This window comes from Rhinolophus sinicus, chromosome 14, assembly GCF_057876585.1.
Source record: "Rhinolophus sinicus isolate RSI-liver-muscle chromosome 14, RSI-T2T, whole genome shotgun sequence".
Lineage (NCBI taxonomy): Eukaryota > Metazoa > Chordata > Mammalia > Chiroptera > Rhinolophidae > Rhinolophus > Rhinolophus sinicus.
In genome coordinates this window covers 130,137,943-130,160,150 of record NC_142514.1, presented here as the reverse complement: position 1 = coordinate 130,160,150, position 22,208 = coordinate 130,137,943, and the positions used below count along the sequence as shown (strand labels likewise).

The 22,208-nt window shown below is 37.4% G+C and overlaps 1 protein-coding gene across 26 annotated transcripts in view; it reads right to left on the bottom strand.

Annotated features, from left to right (window-relative positions):
* PICALM (phosphatidylinositol binding clathrin assembly protein) overlaps positions 1-18,473 on the bottom strand; it is a 90,764-nt gene extending 72,291 nt beyond the window's left edge. For 9 of the 26 annotated variants that reach the window (XM_019739574.3, XM_019739575.3, XM_019739577.3 and 6 more), the window contains exon 1: positions 18,002-18,472. In XM_019739574.3, the coding sequence (XP_019595133.2) occupies positions 18,002-18,131 (130 nt within the window). In that variant the 5' untranslated portion in view covers positions 18,132-18,472. Of the gene's footprint in view, positions 1-18,001 lie in introns of all 26 variants that reach the window. The other 17 variants (XM_074335636.2, XM_019739580.3, XM_074335637.2 and 14 more) reach the window with 4 other exon arrangements.
* Positions 18,474-22,208: the final 3,735 nt, after the last annotated feature.

The following is a 22,208-nucleotide window of genomic DNA, read 5'->3' as shown; positions in this document are numbered from 1 at the left end:
CTGGTTCTTCCACAGCCCTCCTAAAATACAAACATGCTTCCACCCTGAGAAAAATCATCTAATTTCTTAACTTCAACAAAACTTCTATGCAAATAATTCTCAAATTTGTTCTCTGAAAAATCAATCTAAGGTCCTCTGTGGAGTTGGAGATATTAGAAACTTTCACCTCTATGTCCAAATATATATCTCATGGTTAAAAAACAGGAACATAATCTCAACTCTCACCTGACTGTCCCATTTTTGTTTTAAGCAATCAAGACTCATTCTTTATTTTGTTAAAATAAATTCAGGAATCTTCTGTTTTCTTTTATCTTCCACAATGTGTGGCATAGTGCCTTAAACATATGTTGATATGATGGTACAAATATTTGTAGATTTGTAAGTGAAATAAAAGCCTATTTCTCCACTCATAAAGTTCAGGGGGGAGAAGAGAAAACAGGCAAAAAGTCCTCCCCATAGTTAGGTTAATGTTATTCTGTAATAGCCAAGCCCAAGTCTAAAACGTAGGAATCCAAAAGAAGTTTTATGTCTTCTCTTAATTTAAATTCTGCCTCGTCAGAGAGAAAAATGGATTGCAGATAGCCTCTCTGCCAGTCTACTTCAGCCAGAAAACACAAGTTTCATGTTCCCAATGCAACTGGAACAAAATCTTTATATTCCACCTTCCCCTATCTTTACAAACCTCAGTAAGAACAAACATAAATCCTTCATATTCAACAATACTCACTGCATACTCTAATATTCCAAATAGGAGTTAGAAACACAAAGTAGACAAAGCTCCTGCCATCATGAAACTTATCTACTAGTGGGGAGAGAGAATCTGTAAACAAATGAACAAAAATACATGGTGGTTAAGTGCTAAGGATTTCTTAGCACTTAAGAATAGATGGGACATGTGTTTGGTGTAGGTTGCTATTAATACATGATAATCAGGAGTCTGGGATAAAGGAGACTTTTGAAAATTACAGTAACAATGGTAGTGTGTCACCAGTGGCCTGGAGGACTATGGAACTGACCAAATTGATCAACTACCATCTCCCACACAGTGGGGAAGTATGGAGGCATCCCACATTCTCCATCACACACGGCTGCTTCACCCTTGCCAAATCAGTCATGTAGAACAGGAATCTTAATGATTCTGCAAAGCCTCTAGTTTTATGTAGATAGTAAGTAGACAGTGGGAATCTCATTTATTCATTCATACGCTTCACAATTAAACCAATTTGTTGGCTTTAAGTGAGTCAAAATTACACCAGCCATTTACTACAGTTCATTAAAGTGCTATACCTGTAACAAGTAGGCATCAGGAGCCCCCTGGTAAGCCAATGGGTAACATGTGAAAGCCATTTCTGAAAAACCTTTTCTTGAACTGCTATAAAAAGTAATGACAGATATAGCCAAAAATAGTAAGCACCAAATATCTACATGGCTTTAAGTTTTAAAATAATGTTCTATAAACAGAAAATATGACCAATTATTAATATATTATTAATACACCACCGTAAAATAAAGCCAAAGTATTTTTCCTAATTAAACTTAAGCCTTTAAGTTTCTACAAAAAGGAATAATCACTAGGAGTATTTCAACAAAAAAATCTTCATCCTTGCATTTCATAAGCATACAACTACCTGTTTTTATGAATTCTATGACCCATGTTTCCGTTTCTTAGCATTAAAAAAAAACAACCTGATAATTTCATCCTGACAGATGCCTTTCTTAAAAAGCATAATATTGCCTGAGATTTTTTTAAAATCTGCTTTATTGAGCTACCAAAATTAAAGTGAAGATATTATTTTTTTAACTTAAAAACTTGATGTAAATTATGCCTCAATAATGTTAACTAAAGGAAAAAAACATCACCACCACCAGTTTGAATCTAAAAATCCAAGCTTCGGCCATCAAAAAAATGTTGATATGGAAAAAAAAAAAAAAAAAAAACTTTTTAAAAATGTTTTTGAATGCACGAGTATAGGGAATTTGGTAAATGTTATTTAAATTCCAAAATAAAGTTATAATTTGACTCACTCAATTTAAAAGCCATCAACCTAAGTATATTACAGGAAAAAAATTAAGAGCATTTAATATTTTGAAGATTCTTCTATTAAAAGTCCACATGATCACAACTTACTTTGTACACTGCACAATTATGGATTTATTTCCCCTAAATATAGGCTTTAAATATTTCTCAATACCAGGCATTTTGATAATAGACCTCTGCTGCTAGAAAGTTTAAAAATAATGAATTTAACACTTAACATATACAGTATATAATATTTACAATGGTTTTTAAATTTAGTTCTGCTTCCCTTTAGTAACTACAATAACAATAATAATAAAAGACTAAGAATAAAAACAGTTGAAACTTTCATGGAAGTATCTACATTTAAGCAGAAAGACAATGTCACATAATTTTTCAAAATCCAGTATGTCTGTGGATGGATATCTGAAGAGTCCCTCAAATTTCTGAGAGAACTTGTCTTTCACTTGTTTATGAAAACGTAATATAAATCTTAAATGGTCTAGACAAAAAGTAGCAAGGAAAAATTTAATCACCTTTCTCCCTTCATTCTAAAATACCAATCTTTCACCAATTTCCCCCTTTTACTGTGTTAACAAAGGCTCCCCAAATAAGCCTTATACCCAACTAAAATGCGACTCACTACTTTGAATACGACTTTTCAATATGATCCCTCCACACTTGACAAATAGTGGCGAACATTAACTAGTTTTTGTTTTCACTGCTATAGTGGATACCTTCCAGAATGACTGGGATTGGAAGGGGGTGGAGAGAAAGAGTGTCTGGTTTTTGCTCTTTCTATTCCTTTAAAATTCATTTCTTTCTAAACCTCTTCTCTGACTTACACTTATTTAATAGTCTATCCTAAGTGCTACTCATTTGCAATCTCTGCTTCAAACAGTCAGGATGATGATACTAATTTCACCATTACAAAAGTTCTACTCTAGTCGATCCTACCACGACTTCCATGCATGGCCCCATTCATTTCCATGTGCTAGGGCTGTATTACAACAAACAGGATAAAGTGACATCAGAATGAGCAAAGGCTCTATTACTGAATTCTAGATTCACTATTTACTTTTATGACTTCAGGCATGTTAATGAGCCAGTTTCAATTTGTCCATTTTAGAAATAGGAATAATTAATTTTCACAATGTATTGTATTAGAGTACTTTGTAAGCTTAAAAGCACCACTACAAATATCAGTGTTAGTTTTACTTAGTGTATTTTATTGGTAAGTTTTTCTCTCATTTTAGTAGACTATTTCTCCATCACTTTTCCAATACAGTATTATGAAACCATCTCAAACTCAATGACTTCTGCAAAACCTTCCTTAGAAGGTTTATAAACCCCAATTTCTTCAATTGGGAAGAGTTACCATAGTTGCTTGCACTTGATCTTAAAAAGTGGCAAAATCTTTATACAGGCGGATTTTTTTATACTTTACAAAGTTCTTTCAGATCCTTAGTCTTCTGATTATCATAACAACCTTGTGACAAGCAAGGGATGCTGTTAGCTCCATTGTAAAAATTTAAATTCCTATCTAAAGTAACACAAACTAATAGCTGTACTGTAGCTGGATTCTTTAAAACAGTCATCTTTCCACTACAGGGAGGGATAAAGACACATATATGTATTTTCTCTCAATTCTGTCTCTTCACTCCAAGTGGTCTGAGTTTTGTCATCATCACTTCCCTATTAATTCTAAAATTCACATATTCTCTTTATAGCCCTCACAAATCTAAAACTTGGTACAGACAGTAAACACCTCTTGTCTGCTATAGCATCTCTGCTCATTGGCATTATCTTCATTCTGGCTACAATAAACTGAAGTTGACTGGATATAAGGAAGACATCATATTACCCTGTTTCCCCGAAAATAAGACCTACCCGGACAATCAGCTCTAAGGCGTCTTTTGGAGCAAAAATTAATTTTTGGCTTTTAAAGCTTTTCTTATAAATTAATTCAACCCAAGTTCACAAGGAACAAGTTTCAAGAGTTTTGGGCATCCCCATCTCCAAGTGCCTCAGAAACTACAAGATTTAATTTATAAGCAAAGCTTTAAAAGCCAAGAATGTTATTATACAAAACAAACTAATTCAACTCACCAGGTTTTAAGCGAGTAGGGGGCTTACATGATTTTACATGACAGGAACACATAATAGCAGTTTTCTAGTCATCTGCCCCAGAAATGTAATCATTCTAAGTAAAAGCAGAAAAGATAAACTATATTTAAAAGGGCCTCAACAGCTACACTACCTTCTTGGTTGGTCACTGACTAAATTAGGAAAACATAACTGAAGAACAGAGTCAAAGAAAAAGCACTTCCTGGTTAAGTCTACAGATCCAAAGATAGGAAGCAGCTTAAGCGTAAGCTTCTCTCTGAAAAGGTTTCCATCTCCTGACAGGAAGAAATGGCTTTCTGCCATCACTGATTTTCAAGTATCAAATTCATAATCCTAGCATGAACACTATGAACTTATCAAGTGGACCAACTAACTAAAAACCAAGATCATATCTGAGTAGTTTCAATATAAAGATTAATTCTATCCAAGAATTAAAAAAAATAAAACGAAAGACTATTGACCAAATAGTTCACTAGCCCAGTATTTTAAATCCATTATCTTCCTCAAAGAGGTATTAAATATTTACTAAGATACTATTATGCATCAAGCATATTCCGAGTACTAGACACCAAGATATAAATAAAGCAGAATCCCTATTTTTAGGAGAAACATGCACAAGATGCTATGAGAAAAAGAATGTACTCTGCAGAGGAATAGGGGAGCAATTTAATTACAAATGCTATCTACCCATGGCTTGCTAGGTTTGGCTCATTTGGCCAATTGGGGGAGGGAGGTGAGGTGAGGAGGGATGGAAAGAAGGGTCCGGCTGTCTTCCCTCATCAAACAATGAACTCCAGAACTGCTTCAGAAAGTGGCAAGAATGATGGCATAAGTATGTTCAAAGCGAGGGGGAGTGTTTTGCGGGGAGATTAATGGCCATGTGTCTTTTCACCGTAATAAATTTATTTTTAATTTAAACATTCACCGTATTTTATGATCACACCTCATACAACGTTGAAAATCAGCTCTAATTATGGTCCAACCTGAGATGTACCTAAAGGGCATATGATTAATATCCATGCTCTCGCTACAACCTATCCCTGGTCAACTGCTCCAACTGTATTTCTCCTGACCCCCAACCTGTCCTTCCCCAATGCCAAAGCACCCCATTTACCCTCTCTAGTTAAACAGACTCCTCTGTTCCCCAAACACAGTTCCAGCCTTCCTACCTACAAATGTTGGCTCATGCTCTTTCCTCCACCTGAAACGCCTTCAGCTCCTCACTGCTTATCATTTAAGGCCCAGTTCTCCCCCTTGTCAAAAGCAGTATTTCTCTCTCCTCAGATCTTCAGTGAACTTATCTCACGTTTGCCTGGTAATACAGATACCTGTATATGTCATCTTCCCTACTAGACTGGGGACATGGCCAGTGATTTCACTTTTAGATTTCTTAACATTCTCAACACAGTAACTTGGTTATATAATAGACACTCAACATGTAATCGGTAATGAGCATATTAATTTCCTCAAAACTAACATCTTGTTTGGTAGAGATCCAGCTTTAAGCTAAGAATGACTGATAATTAAGTATTATTTGCAGATAAATAGATGTTAATAGTTAAATCACATAAATCAAACATATCCAAAAATCTTATTAATTTATCAAATCTTTTCTAGTCATACTGACCATCATCAGATAAGATATTGTCTTGAAGTCCATTCAAAAATTTGGAACTCAAAAAACTCGATTTCCAGACAAGCTCATAAAAGCCATGAGATCAATAGATCTGATTTTATTTAGCAAGGCAAATCACCATGTATAACAATATTCAGAGGTCCACTTTCAAGTGCCAAAGCTTATCTAGCTCCCTGCACAAATGGCAACTGGATTGTGTAGTCCTTCCTTTCTATCCCTTTTAATAACCCTACCACAAATTACCTGGGAAAAGGAAACAGTACTTTCCTAGTTCCGTAACACTGGCATCTAAAGCTAGGAAAGCAGCTAATAAATGGGAGGAAAGGGATTCTAAAACGAGGATGGGGGGGAGGGGTGAAGAAACCAGAGTCTATCAAGAATAACTCCTGTCCGTCCCTACAAGACATTTAAGCGCTGCCCTCTCCAGCCTCATCTCCCTTTTCTCCCATTAATACATTGCATTCCACCATATAGTACTATTTCCAGTCTTCCCTAAACACATAATAATGCTCTTTCTTGCCTCTATGTCACTGCATGTGCTAATCTATTTAAGAGGAACCCTTTTGTCCATCTGGCAAATCACTATTCAAAATTCCTGTTTACCTCCTCTATGAAGCCATCACTAACATACTTTAAAATTAACTACTCCAGTCCCTACTTTGATACTTTATGTAAAAAGTATTATGCATTTATCTCAATGTATTATAATTATTTGTTTAAACATTTTCACTACTAGATCTCACGTTCCTTGTAAGGTAAGGGTCAAGTGTCATCCACCTTTACATTCTTTTCTAGACCTTGATCATGCTCCCTTAGCCCACTTATTGCCTCTGACCAGGACTTTTGCCAGTACTGCCCAACGTTAAACAACTCAGTCTCAGAACTTTTTTCCCATATTCTTGCTCATAGAGCAAGCAAAAGATTTTAATACAGTTTCCTAGGGAAATTTACTAAAATAACATGAAATAAAAAATTATTTGCTCTTATAATTCTTTTTTCACTCAGGCCTTCTCCAAGAAAGAGTCACATAAAATGATAAACGACTGAGTCTTTAGGTACACAGATGAATTAAGATTTCTATACATTTCATTTTCCAAACAAAATTAATTTTGGATTTTCATAGGCAACGCAGCGCAGTCCTAAGACCAGGAGAGAAAGGGAATAGCTAAAGTGGGTAGTAGGAAAAAGCCAATCAAGGTCAATGCCCAGATCATTCAATATAGCCTACTGCAGGCATATCCTTCCTTTCCGACTATCTTTATTTGCACTCTAAATGTTCTGACAATGTCTTAAAACACACAAGCACTTAGCAAACAAGGCCCTGTAGCATTCTGTTATCAGTTATACCACAGATAACACGAAGTCTAAAATCAAGGACTCTATGGAATTCACTTTTAACAACTACACACAAGCAAATAATCATAGTAATAAGAGAAAGAAAAGCAGAACACCCAAGATTTGACTAGCTTAAATTCATTTGAAGTCAAATATACCAATAATAGGGAGGTCCTGAAATAAATTATATTTCAGTATGTCAAATTGCCCTAATTTTATATAATGTAATTCTGAAAGTTTGTTTCACAACTTCCATAATTTCTCACATTTTCAATCAGTATGGAATAAAAATTTACTTGATCATGGAAACGGAAAGAAGTTTAAACAAACAACCTCTACTCACAGCAAAAACTGTCACTCCTGCAGCAATCTTCCTCTTCCTTTATATGAAAACTCCTGAAGCACTGTTTGATAACACGAGATACCACCCATGAAAACGTCATCTTAATTTTTTAGCATCTCTTTATTGCATACTTGCTATATGCCGTATTTAGCATAGCAAAGAAAACACACAAGAACTCTCTATAAACAATTTAATTATAGAACTATAAAGAATTACAACATATGAAAGGTGTCATTATGATGAAGTACAAGATACTATGGAAACACACACACACACACACACACACACACACACACACACAATTTGGTGTGGACCAAAGTAACTGCTTACTGATACTCATGCAACTGTGTATTATCTCTTCACACTCAAAAGATCATATTGAGAACCTTAAAAAATGTACTTTGGATTAGATTAAGTGGTCCATCCAGTTGAAAGAATGTTTGACTCCAATATTTCCATTTACCAGTCAATGAACTACACGAAATACTGTAGACTGATAAAGGAAATTTTTTTCTCCTTCACTAATCTCTATTTCCATATTACACAAAGGTAGAATTGTACTCCATGTCAACTTCAAAAGAAGGGGGAAAAACACAAATATTCCTAATTTTCTTTAATACCACCTTGCCTCATCACATTATGTACAAAATTTAACTCAAAACTGTCCAAACCTAAAAGAGTTAAAAACCTATCAAATTCTTAGTTTAGGTGTAACTCTGTGTTAACTGTGGATTACCAATGGTTTCTTAGATATCATACCAAAAGCACAGAGAAAAAATAGAAAAATTGAACTTCAAAAGTTTTATCAAAGGGCACTACCAAAAAAGTGGGAAAACAAGCCACAGGGTAAGAAAAAAATATTTGTAAATCATATAAGGATCTAGTATCTTAAATGTATAAAGAACTTTTCTAGCATCCCAAATATATAAAGAACCAAATTTCAAAATGGGCAAAGGATCTGAATAGACATTTTTAAAAAGATAAACAAATGGTCAATAAGCACATAAAAAGATGCTCAACACCATTAGTCATTAGGGAAACACAAACCAAAAAACACAAGATACCATTTACAGGGACACACAAACCAAAAACACAAGATACCATTTACAGGGACACACAAACCAAAAACACAACGTAATACCCAATACCCACGAGGACAACTACAACAAAAATTTTTAATTACATTTTTTAAAAACCTGAAAATAACAAGTGTTGGCAAAAATGGAGAAATTGGAACCTTCGTACATTGATACTGAAAATGTAAAATTGTGCAGCTGCTACTGACAACAGTCTGGTAATTCTTCCCAAAGTTAAACATGTAATTACTATATGATCCAGTAATTCTTCTCCTAGATATATACCCAAGAGAACTGAAAACACATGTTCACACAAACACTTGTACACGAATGTTCACAGCAGTATTATTCTTTGTGGGTTTCAAGGAGTAAACAATCCAAATGTTCATCAATGGATGAATGGATAAACAAAATATGGTATATCTATACAAGGGAGTATTAGGTTACAAAAAAGAATGAAGTACTGTTACATGCTACAACATAGATGAACTTAAAAATACTATGCTAAGTGAGAGAAGCCAGACATAAAAGGTGACATATATTTTAAGATCCTATTTATATGAAATGTCCAGAATAGGAAAAATCCATGTTACGTGAATTACATCTGAATTTAAAAATTGGAAAAATGGGCCGGCCCGGTGGCTCAGGCGGTTAGAGCTCTGTGCTCCTAACTCCGAAGGCTGCCAGTTCGATTCCCACATGGGCCAGTGGGCTCTCAACCACAAGGTTGCCGGTTCAACTACTGGAGTCCCACAAGGGATGGTGGGCAGCGCCCCCTGCAACTGGAAAAAACGGCAACTGGACCTGGAGCTGAGCTGCGCCCTCCACAACTAAGACTGAAAGGACAACAACTTGAAGCTGAACGGCACCCTCCACAACTAAGATTGAAAGGACAACAACTTGACTTTGAAAAAAGGCCTAGACGTACACACTGTTCCCCAATAAAGTCCTGTTCCCCTTCCCCAATAAAATCTTTAAAAAAAGGAAAAAAAACTATCACTTTGCATCACAATCCCCTTTTTCACATTACTTTGGATTAAATAATATTTCAAAGCATTCAATGCCATGCATGAATTAAATTACTGCAAACAATTGTTTCAAGTATATCAAGAGTCTGGCAATCCTCTCCTCCAGTTGTGAATACCACCTGCTGTTTACTTTTTGGTATATATTTAAATTACAGTAAGACTTCTGCATATTAGATGTATCTAAAATATGGGACATTTGTAGTTCTTAAGTATCCAAAAAATAACTGACTCTATTACCAGCACATAGTTTTTAAACATACACACACACACCATGAACCTTGTTCTCAGGGCTTATAGTCACGAGATTACCTATATAATCAGCAGAAACATGTACATTAAAATACAGCAACTGAGTATACCTTATGAAGTCACTTGTAAAGTATACCTGCAATGTTTAGTGAGGGAAGAACTTTAGAAAGTATTTCTGGCTTCCTCAACCACTGCTTGGAAGAAGCGTCCCGTGAGTAAAATTACGGCCCCTAGGGTGGTTTCAAGTAGTAAATTTATGACTATAAATACCAGCACAATCTCAGACATCACTGCAGGAATTCCAGTGTTCACAGAGAACTTGGAGCAATTCCCACTAGCCCTGGAATCAACTGATGGTCTAGGTGTAGTGTTCTTACTATCATGACTATCACTACTACCACTCCAACCCTTGCCTCATACCTTGTAAGGCTTCATTCTATAAGTCCTTTCTTATCTTTTACATTGTGACTATCTATTAAGTGTACTTTACCCCTCCTTACCTCTAATTTAGGAAGTCTGCCACAGTTATGCTCTGGAGGCTCGCTGCACATAGACTACCAGGCGATCAGCACCTCCTGAAGCTGTACATGGAAGCAGCTCTGATAAGCATTTCAAATCTATTTCTGGTCTCCTGTTTATTTCTTAAAATTCATTTCTACTTTCAAGAACATATCCTCGAAACCTGCATTTTAATAGTTTTCAAACTGAGCAGCTGCAACCAAAAAATTTCTTTTCTGTAACAGTTATTTTGGGAAACACCACACAATATCTAAACAAAACTAGACCTCTTAATCCTGATGGGTTTCATGAAACACATAGCAGCAACTTGGTATAATGTTTTTATCAATGTTACTGATGGACTACATATATAATTTTCTAACCAGGTAATTACCATTCACTGCAACTAAGATAAACAGCATTAAAATATTATTAAATGTCTACTAGAATAGATCTCTATACTGCGTCCAAAGTTGTTCATGGAAAAGTCTGAGCTGTGATGGAGATTATGTATAACCATTCAATATTTAATGAGCACCCACAGAATAACTCATGAGGCATTTTGGAAAAAGATATAAAACAGTACTTACTCTACAGAGAAAACATACAGAATCCCCAAATATATAAAAATATGACAGGAACTATAGTTAAACAAAATTATAACTTTAAATAGTGATAATGTTTGAATGGAAGGACCAGTGGGAGCTACTCATTATTGTCTTTATGAAAGAATTTACTTTAAATGTGAATGTTACCAAAAACAATTTAAAGAAGGATGAATCTGTCTTGACAGAGATGAAGATATTTTGGGGCTAAGGAATGGGTACACGCAAAGGCTAACAGTTTGGGGGTCAAGAACTTATTTTGACACAATTGGAACCTAATCTGCTTGACAGAAAAGTAATAGCTTAGATGAGTTTAAAAAACAAAAAAACAAAAAAAGAAGGAAAAATGAATCAAGAGTCCCAATTAACGATGAGCTTTATTAAGGCCTTTAAGGGAAAAAAATTAGATATTACTGTTAGACTCTTTTTGCCTCCAGTAGTCCTCTTTCCAAGTCACAACACACATTCTTTCCAATCTACTTAATGTATGACATAATCAAAGGATTATGCCACATCTCTTGCTCAAAGTCCTCCAATGGTTGGGTCACTGTTATCCACCAAATCAAATCCAAAATTACTGTGAGAGTTTAAAGGGCCCCTTAAGTCTAGGTCCTCTCTCTGAGATCTTCTAATACACCCTCTTCCTTTGAGTTGCATTTTTTAAGTCTCAGAACCTTTACAATGTTAAAAATTGAGGACCCCAGAGAGCTTTTAATTACGTGGTTTTCCTCTTTTGACATTTACTATTAGAAATTAAAATTTTAAATTAAATATTTTAAATTTAAAGAAAATTTAAAATATTAATTCATTTTTTTTAAACTCATCATACGCTAACATTTTCCATGAAAAATAACTGTATTTTCCAAAACCAAAATTTAGAACAGTGGTATTGTTTCAATTTTTGCGAAACTCTTTACTTACTGGCCTAATAGAAAAGAGTTGGATGCTCATACCATACTGTGTTTCCCCAAAAATAAGACCTAGCTGGACCATCAGCTCTAATGCATCTTTTGGAGCAAAAATTAACATAAGACCTGGTCTTATATTATATATTTTATTATATTATACCCGGTCTTATATTATAGTAAAATAAGACCGGGTCTTATATTAATTTTTCTCCAAAAGACGTATTAGAGCTGATGGTCCTCTAGGTCTTATTTTTGGGGAAACACAGTATCTGCTACTACATTCAATCTGTTACAATACCACACATCACATAGACTCTGGAAAACTCCACTGTACATTTGTGAAAGAATGAAAATGGAAAAGGCAAATAATGTCTTAGCATACAAATATAGTTTTGACCTCACAGATATGCTGTGTCTTGGGGACTCCTAGGAATCCCAGGACCATACTTGAAGAACCACCGCCATGAATAAATGAATATGGTTTATTGATTTCCTGGAATAGAAAAGCATTATGCAAAAAGTCACACTGAGATGAAAGCACAGATCTAATAGCTAGACTACCTCGATTTAAATCCCAGTTCTCCTCTTTCTGGCTGTGTGACCTTGGGCAAATTACTGAGCTTTTCAGTACCTTAGTTCCCTCTTCACTAAAATTATTATTTTATAGTAATAAAATTTCTCTCATAAAGTTGTTGAAAGAAATAAGTTCATAAATGTAAAGCTTAGTATGGTGACTGCCCAGTACAAAATAAGCACAAATAAATATTTGTTAAATAAATATAAAATCAATCTAGGTATAAGCACAAAGAACATGCCTAGCTGGGAGTATTGCCACTATATTCAAATATAACTTAAGAAATCCTTAATATTCTGATTACCTGGCAAGTTACAACTCTGAACATAATATTTAAAACAAAGGTGTAGGTTCATCAAAATTCCCTCTTAAAGGAAAATTTCCTTTTAAAGGCAATTAGTAAAATCTAATTGCCCAGGAACTATTCTCCATAAAAAGAACCATATACACAATGGACATACAAAATTCTAATAGGTCATATCCAAAAATTTCAATTCTCTAGAGAAATGTATAAAGCAGTTTTACTAGGAACATACTGAGACAAAACACAAAGTAACGGAAATGCCACTTCAGCCACTAAAAAGAACAGGAAGAGCAAATACTAAGCCTTTACTTTGAAAGTCTAACCCTACTCCTTCTTCGTAGAGCTCTAACCTCTTGCCAGAAAGCATTTAAGTTTCTTTTTTCTTTTGATTTCAAGGGAGAAATCATGGAATTAAGCACTTTGGAACTGAAGAAAACTGAATAGAAGCAACTTTCTACGCATTATGACAAACTTTCACATTAAATGTCTAAATGACAATCAGGGTCAAAATAAACAATTTTATTTAAATTCTGACAAAATAGGTTATTTTTAATATATATTAAATATATAATATATTTATAATAAATATAACGTATTTTTAAAACACTTAAATATTTCATACAAGTGATTCATAAATCAAATGAGAGGAAAAAAGCCAAGTCATTTCATATGAAGTTTCACGTCTCATCTGGCACTCTAAATTAAATTCAAACACCTTTAATTAATGTTTGGATATATAAAATACATAGTAAACATAAAAGGCATTGCTATAAGGATAAAAAAATGGGTAAAGTCTAACAGTATTTAAACCAAGTGCACCAGCGAAACCTTATTACTTTACAAAGATATTTTTAAATTTGCTAATTACAAAATAAGGCAGCTACCAAAATGAGTATATGTCAAGTTCTCTTCAGTTTCTCTTTTAAAATACATACTATTCAGAAAAATAATTAGACATACGTATCAAGGAGAAAAAAATCTTATATATTTATGGAGTTCGACTATATACCTCAGGCATTTGATGTCATTTGACACAGTCAAATCTTACTACTACCACTTTAGTAACTCCACTACTGTTTTTTGTATTTCAGAACTATTAACAGCTAAATGACAGAATAGGTCAAATAATGAAAATAGAAATCATATGGATAATTCTTATGGGAAAGAACAGTAAGCTTATACATTAACTACAAAATAACTGTAAAACAAGGTCCATTTGGAAAGCCTCAGTTACTTTTTTTTCTAAACAAGAGACACCTTGGGGCAGATATTCCACTTAATAGCTTCCTCATCTTCTTGCAAATCAAATCCCAGTTAACAGATACTTTCTTGACAATACGCAAACAAAGCACCCATTGGGTGTCCTTAAGATATTAAAAATCAATACATTTGCTTAAAAGGGTAATTATTTCTAGTACATTTCAATATTTATATATATATATATATATATATATACACATATATATATATATATATGTATATATATATACCCCTCCCCTGCCAATGGTTATACAAACCACTAACCCAAACACAAATTCCACTTTCTATATATTCAAAACAGTCACGAATTAAATTAGGCAGGTCTAGATCCAGTACACAACACACAAATACCTACATTGTATCTATCATAGAGATATGCTTATAGAAGATACTTAATAAAAACATAGCCTTGATTTTGTTGTAGAGAATGTAAGGCAGATGGTGGTTGGAATGAAGTGTCCCTGGAAATTAACTGAGATAAATATGGATAAAAAAGTGAAGCCATTATAGCCATTAACATAAATGTTACATTTCGCGAAACGTAAATGCCCAAGGACAGTAAATTGAACTAGTACAAAATAAAGGAAATTATTCATATCAAAAAAGACTAAAGACTGTGAAATCAGCTAAGAATTTTTTAATTAAGAATTTATAAAATTAAAAATTGTTTTGTCCAGAATTGTACACCTGAAATCTATGTAATTTTACTAACAATTGTCACCCCAATAAATTAGAAATATAAATAAATTTATTTGAAAAATTGTTTTGTCTATACTTCAATCATTATGGTAGTTTTAAGCATTCCACACCTTCTTTAAACAGAGTTAGAAACTACTTTGTATCTGGAGTTAGAAACTACTTTGTATCCATATGGTTTGCCTCTCCTATAGCCCTGAAAAAGGATTAAATAAGATAATGGTTAATAAGCACCTGGCAAACCAAAGTGCTTCAAATTTATATTTGAACCCTTATGGCTGCTATTCTACCTTGATTATGGCCACAGAGGTCTGGAATAAAATGCAAGTCATGTTCATTTTTACAAATATGTTTCAAGTTTGACAACTCTTTTCACACTAGGGACACTCATTAACACTACTATCCACTTACACCTAAAAGAAAAGCAAAAAATCTTTCTTAAACAAGTATAGGTATAATGTAGCATGAATTAAGCCATAATTCATTGATTATAATAATCACTCCTAACATGGAAAGACATTGGGGAAATAGACAGAAACCACATCTATACTCTAAAAGCTTATAGGAAAAAAAAATCCTATGCATATTTTTGTTAAATACTAACACTTAAAAAATGAAATTGTTTTCATTAGGTTCAACTAAGGCAATAGTTTGGGGGGGGGGGGGGTATTAAAAGGCTCCAAAGAACTAAGCCTTCACTAGAAAGAAAATTTTCTGAAAGAGGAAAAATTACATTAAAGCCTAAAATTCAGGGTGTCAAGACACAGAACGGTCTGTGAAAGTCTTTTCAACTTCCTCAAAGTATGTTAAAGTGTGTATGGAAGGGATGAAAGGTGGTTAAAAAAATCACTCATTGGTCAGTCTGTACTTAAAATAAATTTATTTCATTAAGGAGAAGTAGTTACAAGTGCATTTTAAACATAGGGAAAATAGTATCACTATTTTAAGAACGTCATTGAAAATAGAGTAGTGGCTCCTTATTTACACAGATATTTTTTTAATCAAACATTACCAGGAATATTCAAGTTCTAAATAAGTGGGAGCTTATAAATACATCAGTGATAGAGGAAAAGAACTACAAATGTGAGCGAGTACCCTCCAAAACCTCTTGTAATAGAAGCATCTACAGTAGCTTCTACAAGAGAAAAAGGTTAACATTTATAAAACCCCAAGTAAATATCACCATCCTGACGTTACCTAGCCTATTTTCTGACCTTTTTGGCAATGTGTTAAAAGAACTGCTACATTTGAAGTAAGACAAAAGCCTTAAAAACTATACCTATTCTTGCTATAATTTATCATTTTGAAGTAAGGGAAGAGGACAATAGTTCCCAATCACAAGTAGTTTCTTCACCTACCCTCATCATCAAAGAGAAAAAAAAAAAAGAATTGACACAGTGTTAGGGCAAACTGTAAGATTGGGTAGAGCACACCAAGTAGTCATTTGAAGAGAAATGAACAGAAATATCCACTCCAAATATCAGATTAAAAAAAAAAATCACTTATAGTTTCACAATGCATTTTAAAGAATTTTCCGTTTATAAAAATGTCACCATTTAAATATATTCTGCATTGTCTAAACAGGCAAGGGCTGAGAGTTAAAAAGCAGCCTTCAGGACTTACTCATCAGAGAGAAGAACCAAGCAGTAATGAGATATATATATATCTATATCTATAGATATATCTATAGATATAGATATATGTATAAACTTTTCCACAGAGAAGGAAACAGTCACAAAGAATAATGGGTTTGTCTGTAGCAATAACTTGTTCTAACAGCACTTCCTGGGCAAAGTATCTTGGAAGAATTCATTCTGCACCTTTTTCTTTTTTTTTTTTTTTAAGTTCAAGCCTTTCAGCCAAAGTCCAAATGAAAAAACAAAACAGGACTCCTGTCAGTGAATTCCCTTTCAGGACGTGCTTACTCCTGCTTCCGTCAGTAAAGCAAAGTTACTTGCATGGAGGATGAAGTCAATCAGGCTAATGTGTCCAGTGGCCATATAAAAAAAGGAAATTATTGTGCCTATTTCCGTATTTTTCACTGAAAAGTTTCGGGTCAAAGCTCCACTGAGCCAAAGCTTGAGTAAGCCACTGAGCTTTGCACCTTGAGGTAAATGAGAGGAAAGAAAAAGGAGGGTATTATTACAGGTGGCTTCCAGGTTTGGAAAAAAGTTGGGAGGAGTTAGGTCTAGTGATTGTACGTAAGTTAGTGAATGGAGCACCATTCCGCCGTCTAAGACAAGCTAGTCCCCCAAAAGACAGCCAACATAAAATTAAAACGGAGTCCAAATTCAAGCATTATCAAACATCTTTTCACCATTTTAAAGAGATGTGTGTGTTGTAGGTTTGAGTATTAATCCATTTTCAATTCCAATAGTCTACGCTTTCAGCCTCAAGCTTCTAAATTCAAAGCCAGGATTAACAGTTCCAGGAAAAGATACCAGTATCAGCAAACCCTTTCGCATACCCCCATTAGAACCAAAAAAAGGCGGGGGGGGGCGGGGGGGCAGGGGGGATGCCTCACCTTCACATCCTATCCCCGTCAAAAGCACCAAAATACAATGATTACATGCCACCAGAGGCAATTAAAAATCCCAACTTTCTACAAAGCTTTCCCTACACCAAACGGAATCCCTTGACTTCTACTCCCACGAATAAAGTAATCTGGGATAAAAGTCGGGTATTGAGTATGAAACGTAAACTAAAAGGAGACGACGGAAATTAACGGAAGCTACAGAGGCAAAGAAAAGTAACCCAGATGGGGGGTTCGTAAAGGTGGAAGAGACACTCAGGCAGGGAAGGGCCAGGAGCAGAGGCCAGTGGAGCAAAGGAAGTGGTGATCACTTCAGGGGAGGCAGTCCTCGGGGTTGCGGAGAAAAGGGGATCCGGGTCCACGCCACCGGGCGTTTACGGAAACCCGGAGAAGGCTAGTGGGAAACAATGGGGCGGTGAGCGCCGGAGGCAGCCGGGAGCCGCTCCGGAGAGGGCGACCAGGCAGCACGGGACGGGTGGCATGAAAGAGCTGCAGTAGACGGAGGAGGCAGGGGGGCGAGAGGCTGGTTGGGGAAGCAAGTTGGTCGCGTGTGATGGGCACCGCGGCGCGCACCCGTCTGGGAAGCGAGGGTCCCCCCGGACCCGTAGGGGAGTGGCTTGTCAGGGATTTTCAGACAGGGAACGGAAGCCGCGAAGGCAGGTGTGATGGAAGCAAAAAGAACACGGCTAGGACGAGCTCAGGACCCGCCGTGCCAGACGAGACGCAGGGAGGGAACAAGCAGCTAAAGGGGGGTAAGGAAAGAGCTGAGGAGAAAGACGCGAGGCGCGGGGGCAGCGGTCGGCTTCACTCACAGTCCAGGTGCTTTTTCTTGGGCCCCATGATCTCGTGGGTCGTGGCCTTGCATACTGTCTTGGATACCGCGGAGCCGGTGACACTGTGCTGGGCGGCGGTGATTCGGTCCGTCAAGCTCTGGCCGGACATCTCTGCGGCGCCTCCGCCACCCCTTCCGTTCCACAGCCGGCGGGGACTGGGACCCCCAAAAGCCGGAGGGCCCCCACCCCCCACCGCACCCCCTACCCCCACCGGCTCCCTTCACCGCCTGCTGGCCTGGGGCGGGGCTCAGGGCTGCGCGCTGCTACCCCGCCGGGAAAGAACCGGCTCCTGTCACCCGCGGGGTCAGGCACGGTGTCGGGCGCTCCGCTGCCCCCGCCTTAGTTCAGCCCACCCCTTCCCTGGTCAGCTGGAGCCGGGCAGGGTAAGAGGGACAAGCAGCTGCAGGAAAATGGCGGCGCCAGGCTCCTCCTCGGAGCTTTCCGGGCTGCCCCGGGTCACGTGACTCGAGCGCCGCCCCTTCTCCCTCTCCCGCCCCTTTTTCCTTCCCTTTCCTTTCGACGCCCGCCCTCCCTCGCTCCGGGAGGGAAGAGCGGGCGGTGCCCGCGCGTTACGTGGTGGAACCCGCCCGGCGGGCGCAACAGGAGGCCCGCGGAAGGCGGGGGGAGTGAGCGGCCGGCCGCGTCACGTGACGCGCCTTGCCAACAGGTCGCCGGAGGCTGAGCCGGCGGGGGTCACAGAGAGGGGCGGGGGAGGGGCGAGGAGTTCTGCGCGCTGGGGGCGGGGCGGGGAAAGGTGTCCGGCTTCTCCCCTCGCCCACCCGGTTCCATAGTTGTCCTAGTGCCTGTGGTTGAAACCAGTGGCTTGACAAAGAGGTGCAGCTGCCTTCACAGCTCCCCCTGAGGAAGGAGGTGTCAGAGCTCCGGCTCCCCGGGCTTTCATAGCTGAATCTAGAATGTGTTTAGAGACGCCCCCAAGGCCATCCTCCTGGCATTAAGGAAAAGGCTTGAGTAGGCCCATTTTCTGAGCCTGCCAGCAGGCCTCTCCTCATTGTGTAACTGTAGAAGGTCTCCTTGCTTCCTTACCCCAGAAGGGTTGAGTGTTTTTCCCCTTTTCTTGGGAGGCTTGGAAATGTCACCTGTTTTTGTTTCTGTGAAAACTGCACATGCTGCTGCCAGTCTAAATTTAGATACTAACCAGCCAGTATTCTTCAGGGCGTCAAACAAGACAGGAAGCACATAGTTTCACTGGAATTTGAAAAAGGAAGTGCTAGAATGATGTCAACCAGAGTAGCTTGAACCCTATAAGGCTAGCTGGTGTGGTGACTAAAGGTCCACACCATAAAGGGAAGTGAGAAGAGTGGCAAATGGAGAAGTCCCATTCAAACAAATTGAAACATCACTACCTGCCATCTCCCCTGGGTTAGTCTTTCTTCCCTTTACTCTTGCATAAACCATAGTTGCAGGGAAAGAAGACATTGACACTACCCTGTAGGCATTTTAGAGGAATTATTATGTCTTGTGAATCTGTTCTATGAGTTCCAGATCTATTAACAAAGCCTTTAGAATGTTATTAGAGCCCTACGTTTAACCCAGATTTGGGGATAAGTTTAAAAATCTCTATGAATGTTAAATTGCTGTGATAGTCCTATGCAATCTTGCTACTAGTTTCAAATGAAATGCTAACATAGTCAACGTCTGTGTGCACCATCTGCCAGCCAAATCTAAAATACTGTGCTTCAATCTGGTGACTCTCAAAAGATGCAAAGCTAATAGATAGTTAACAGTTTATGCATCATATCATGAATTTTGTAGTCTCCTCCCATTCCCTTTCCCCCCCCTTTTTTCACTATGGCTGGTGAAATTCTGCAACACCATGCTTTTGCCAAGAACATACAGTTCTTAAACCATCAGGCTTCATCTTTGTCAAGCCAGCCCCAAATTTCACAAAACTGTAATGACTTCCTTCACTGCATCTGCAGTCCATCTGCGGTTTGGTGTCCAGTTTGCTGCCCTGTTCCCATCAGGCAGTGGAATTAACCCAATTCTCAAGACATGTCAGCCATTCTTGCTACTCTTCTGTGGATTCTGCTGAATAAGTTACACTTGGCCTGAGCCTCTGCACTGGTAAACTCCCTGATGGGGTCCACATGAGCATGGCATTTAGCTATCAATACCTAAATATTTCATTCTTAGGGGAAATTCTGGTTGAATGAATGAAAACATTTTGAAGTCATGCATTTGGCAACACCACTCCAAACCTCTCATTTGATAAGATTTATCCACTTTTTCACACATTATGTCCATCCCATAATTATCTGTCTGGAGCATCATCTGTATTTCAGTACTTTATTAATTCATTCACTATTTCAAAAAATATGTATTGAACGCCTACTATGTGTCAAGAACTGTTCTAGGTGCTGAATGCTGGTCTAACGGTGAACCCATTGGTGCTTTGGTAACTAATCAGCTCTTAACTTTGATCACCAACTTGAAGCCTTTTTTTTTTTTTTTTTTTCATTACAAATGAACAGAACCAAAAACAGAAGGAAAACTTGAATAGCACATGATATTTCCCATGTTCCCCAAATTAAAAAGTAGGTGCCCCAAATTAAAATAGAGAGGTATAGGGTTTAGGGGTGGAGCAACAGTGTTTTTTTAATGCCTTCTATGTGCCAGGAACACTACATACAAAAAGTTTTTCATTTCATTCTCACTATTAGAGCTCTAAAAGTATTGTGCCTATTTACTACAAGGAAAAAAAACAAATCTTAGAAGTTAAATCTTAAAAGTCCCAGAATCCCACAGATATTAAAGTAGCAGAAGTAAGATTTAAAAACTCATTGTCTTGGGTGGCCGGATGGCTCAGTTGGTTGGAGCGCACGCTCTGGAAACAGGGTTGCAGGTTCAATTCCCACATGGGATCGTGGGCTGCACCCCCCTGCAACTAAAGATTGAAAATGGCAACTGGACTTGGAGCTGAGCTGCGCCCTCCACAACTAGATTGAAGCACAATGACTTGGAGCTGATGGGCCCTGGAGAAACACACTGTTCCCCAATATTCCCCAATAAAAAAATTTTTAAAAACTCATTGCCTTTCTGTTACTTTATCTAGACCCTTTTGGCAACATTTGAAGCAACTGTCAATGTAGGTTAACTTCATTCAACAAATACTTCTTGCCTGTATACTCTATGCTAGGCATTGCTAGATGATGAAATAATATGTGAGACAAACATGGTCTCTGTTCTGTGTTTTTACAATATTTTAATTGGCAACAGAGAAGAAAATGTGCAGCACCTGAAGAAACTTGATGATGTCTGCGATTTAAAAGTAAGAAAAAGAGAAAGAGAATATAAAAGGATTGACCAGAATTTTTACTCCTTATTACTTCACTTAAGCCCTTTCCCAAATCCAATGAGCCTATAATTCTTTATTCCCATTCTCAGACATTAGGGTTATCTAAATTATAATCTTTTGATACTCTGTTAGCTAAGTTAATGCAAACACCTGGCAGCCCCTTCCTCCGTGACATTTCTGTTTGTTACTTCTTGATGCTGCCAAATCAGTTAAAGATCATAATCTTATATAACCTTACAAAAAGGTAAAGAAAATTTCTTTGAATGTAGCTGAGTTCTCTTACTGGAACCTCAAAGCAAGTACCCCACTTCCAACTGTGGGATCCTTATTCAAGCCCTCAGTATACATACTTGTGATTATAATAAGAACGTAACTTTGTTGATTACTTACCCTATGCTACACGTTACATGCACTATCTCAGTTCAAAACTACTTCATGACCTTAAGTGGCAGAGACAGCTTTATGTTCCCCACACTGTTTCCTTTTCTTCTGAGCACACAGACTGCATTTCCTAGCCTCCTTTGTAATTAATTGTGGTCATGTGACTGACTTCTGTCCAATAGAATGTGGACAGAAATGATGAAAGGCATTTAAAGCTTGGCCCACAAAACCTCTGAAAACTCCTACACATGCCCCACATTTTCTTTTTTTCCCCTATCTACCCAATGAATAAAGACTTCAGAGAATTTAGAGGAGGTCAAAACCACAAAATGGAAGAACCCTGGGGCCCCAAGTTAATCCTTAGGGGAGCGCTGCCCAGGAGAACTGCATGACCAGGAAAACCTGTATTGACTTTGACTTGTTTTGTTCAATTATGACTCTGAAATTAGCTCCTCTGCCTAATACACTTCTGTTCTCGCCATTGTACCG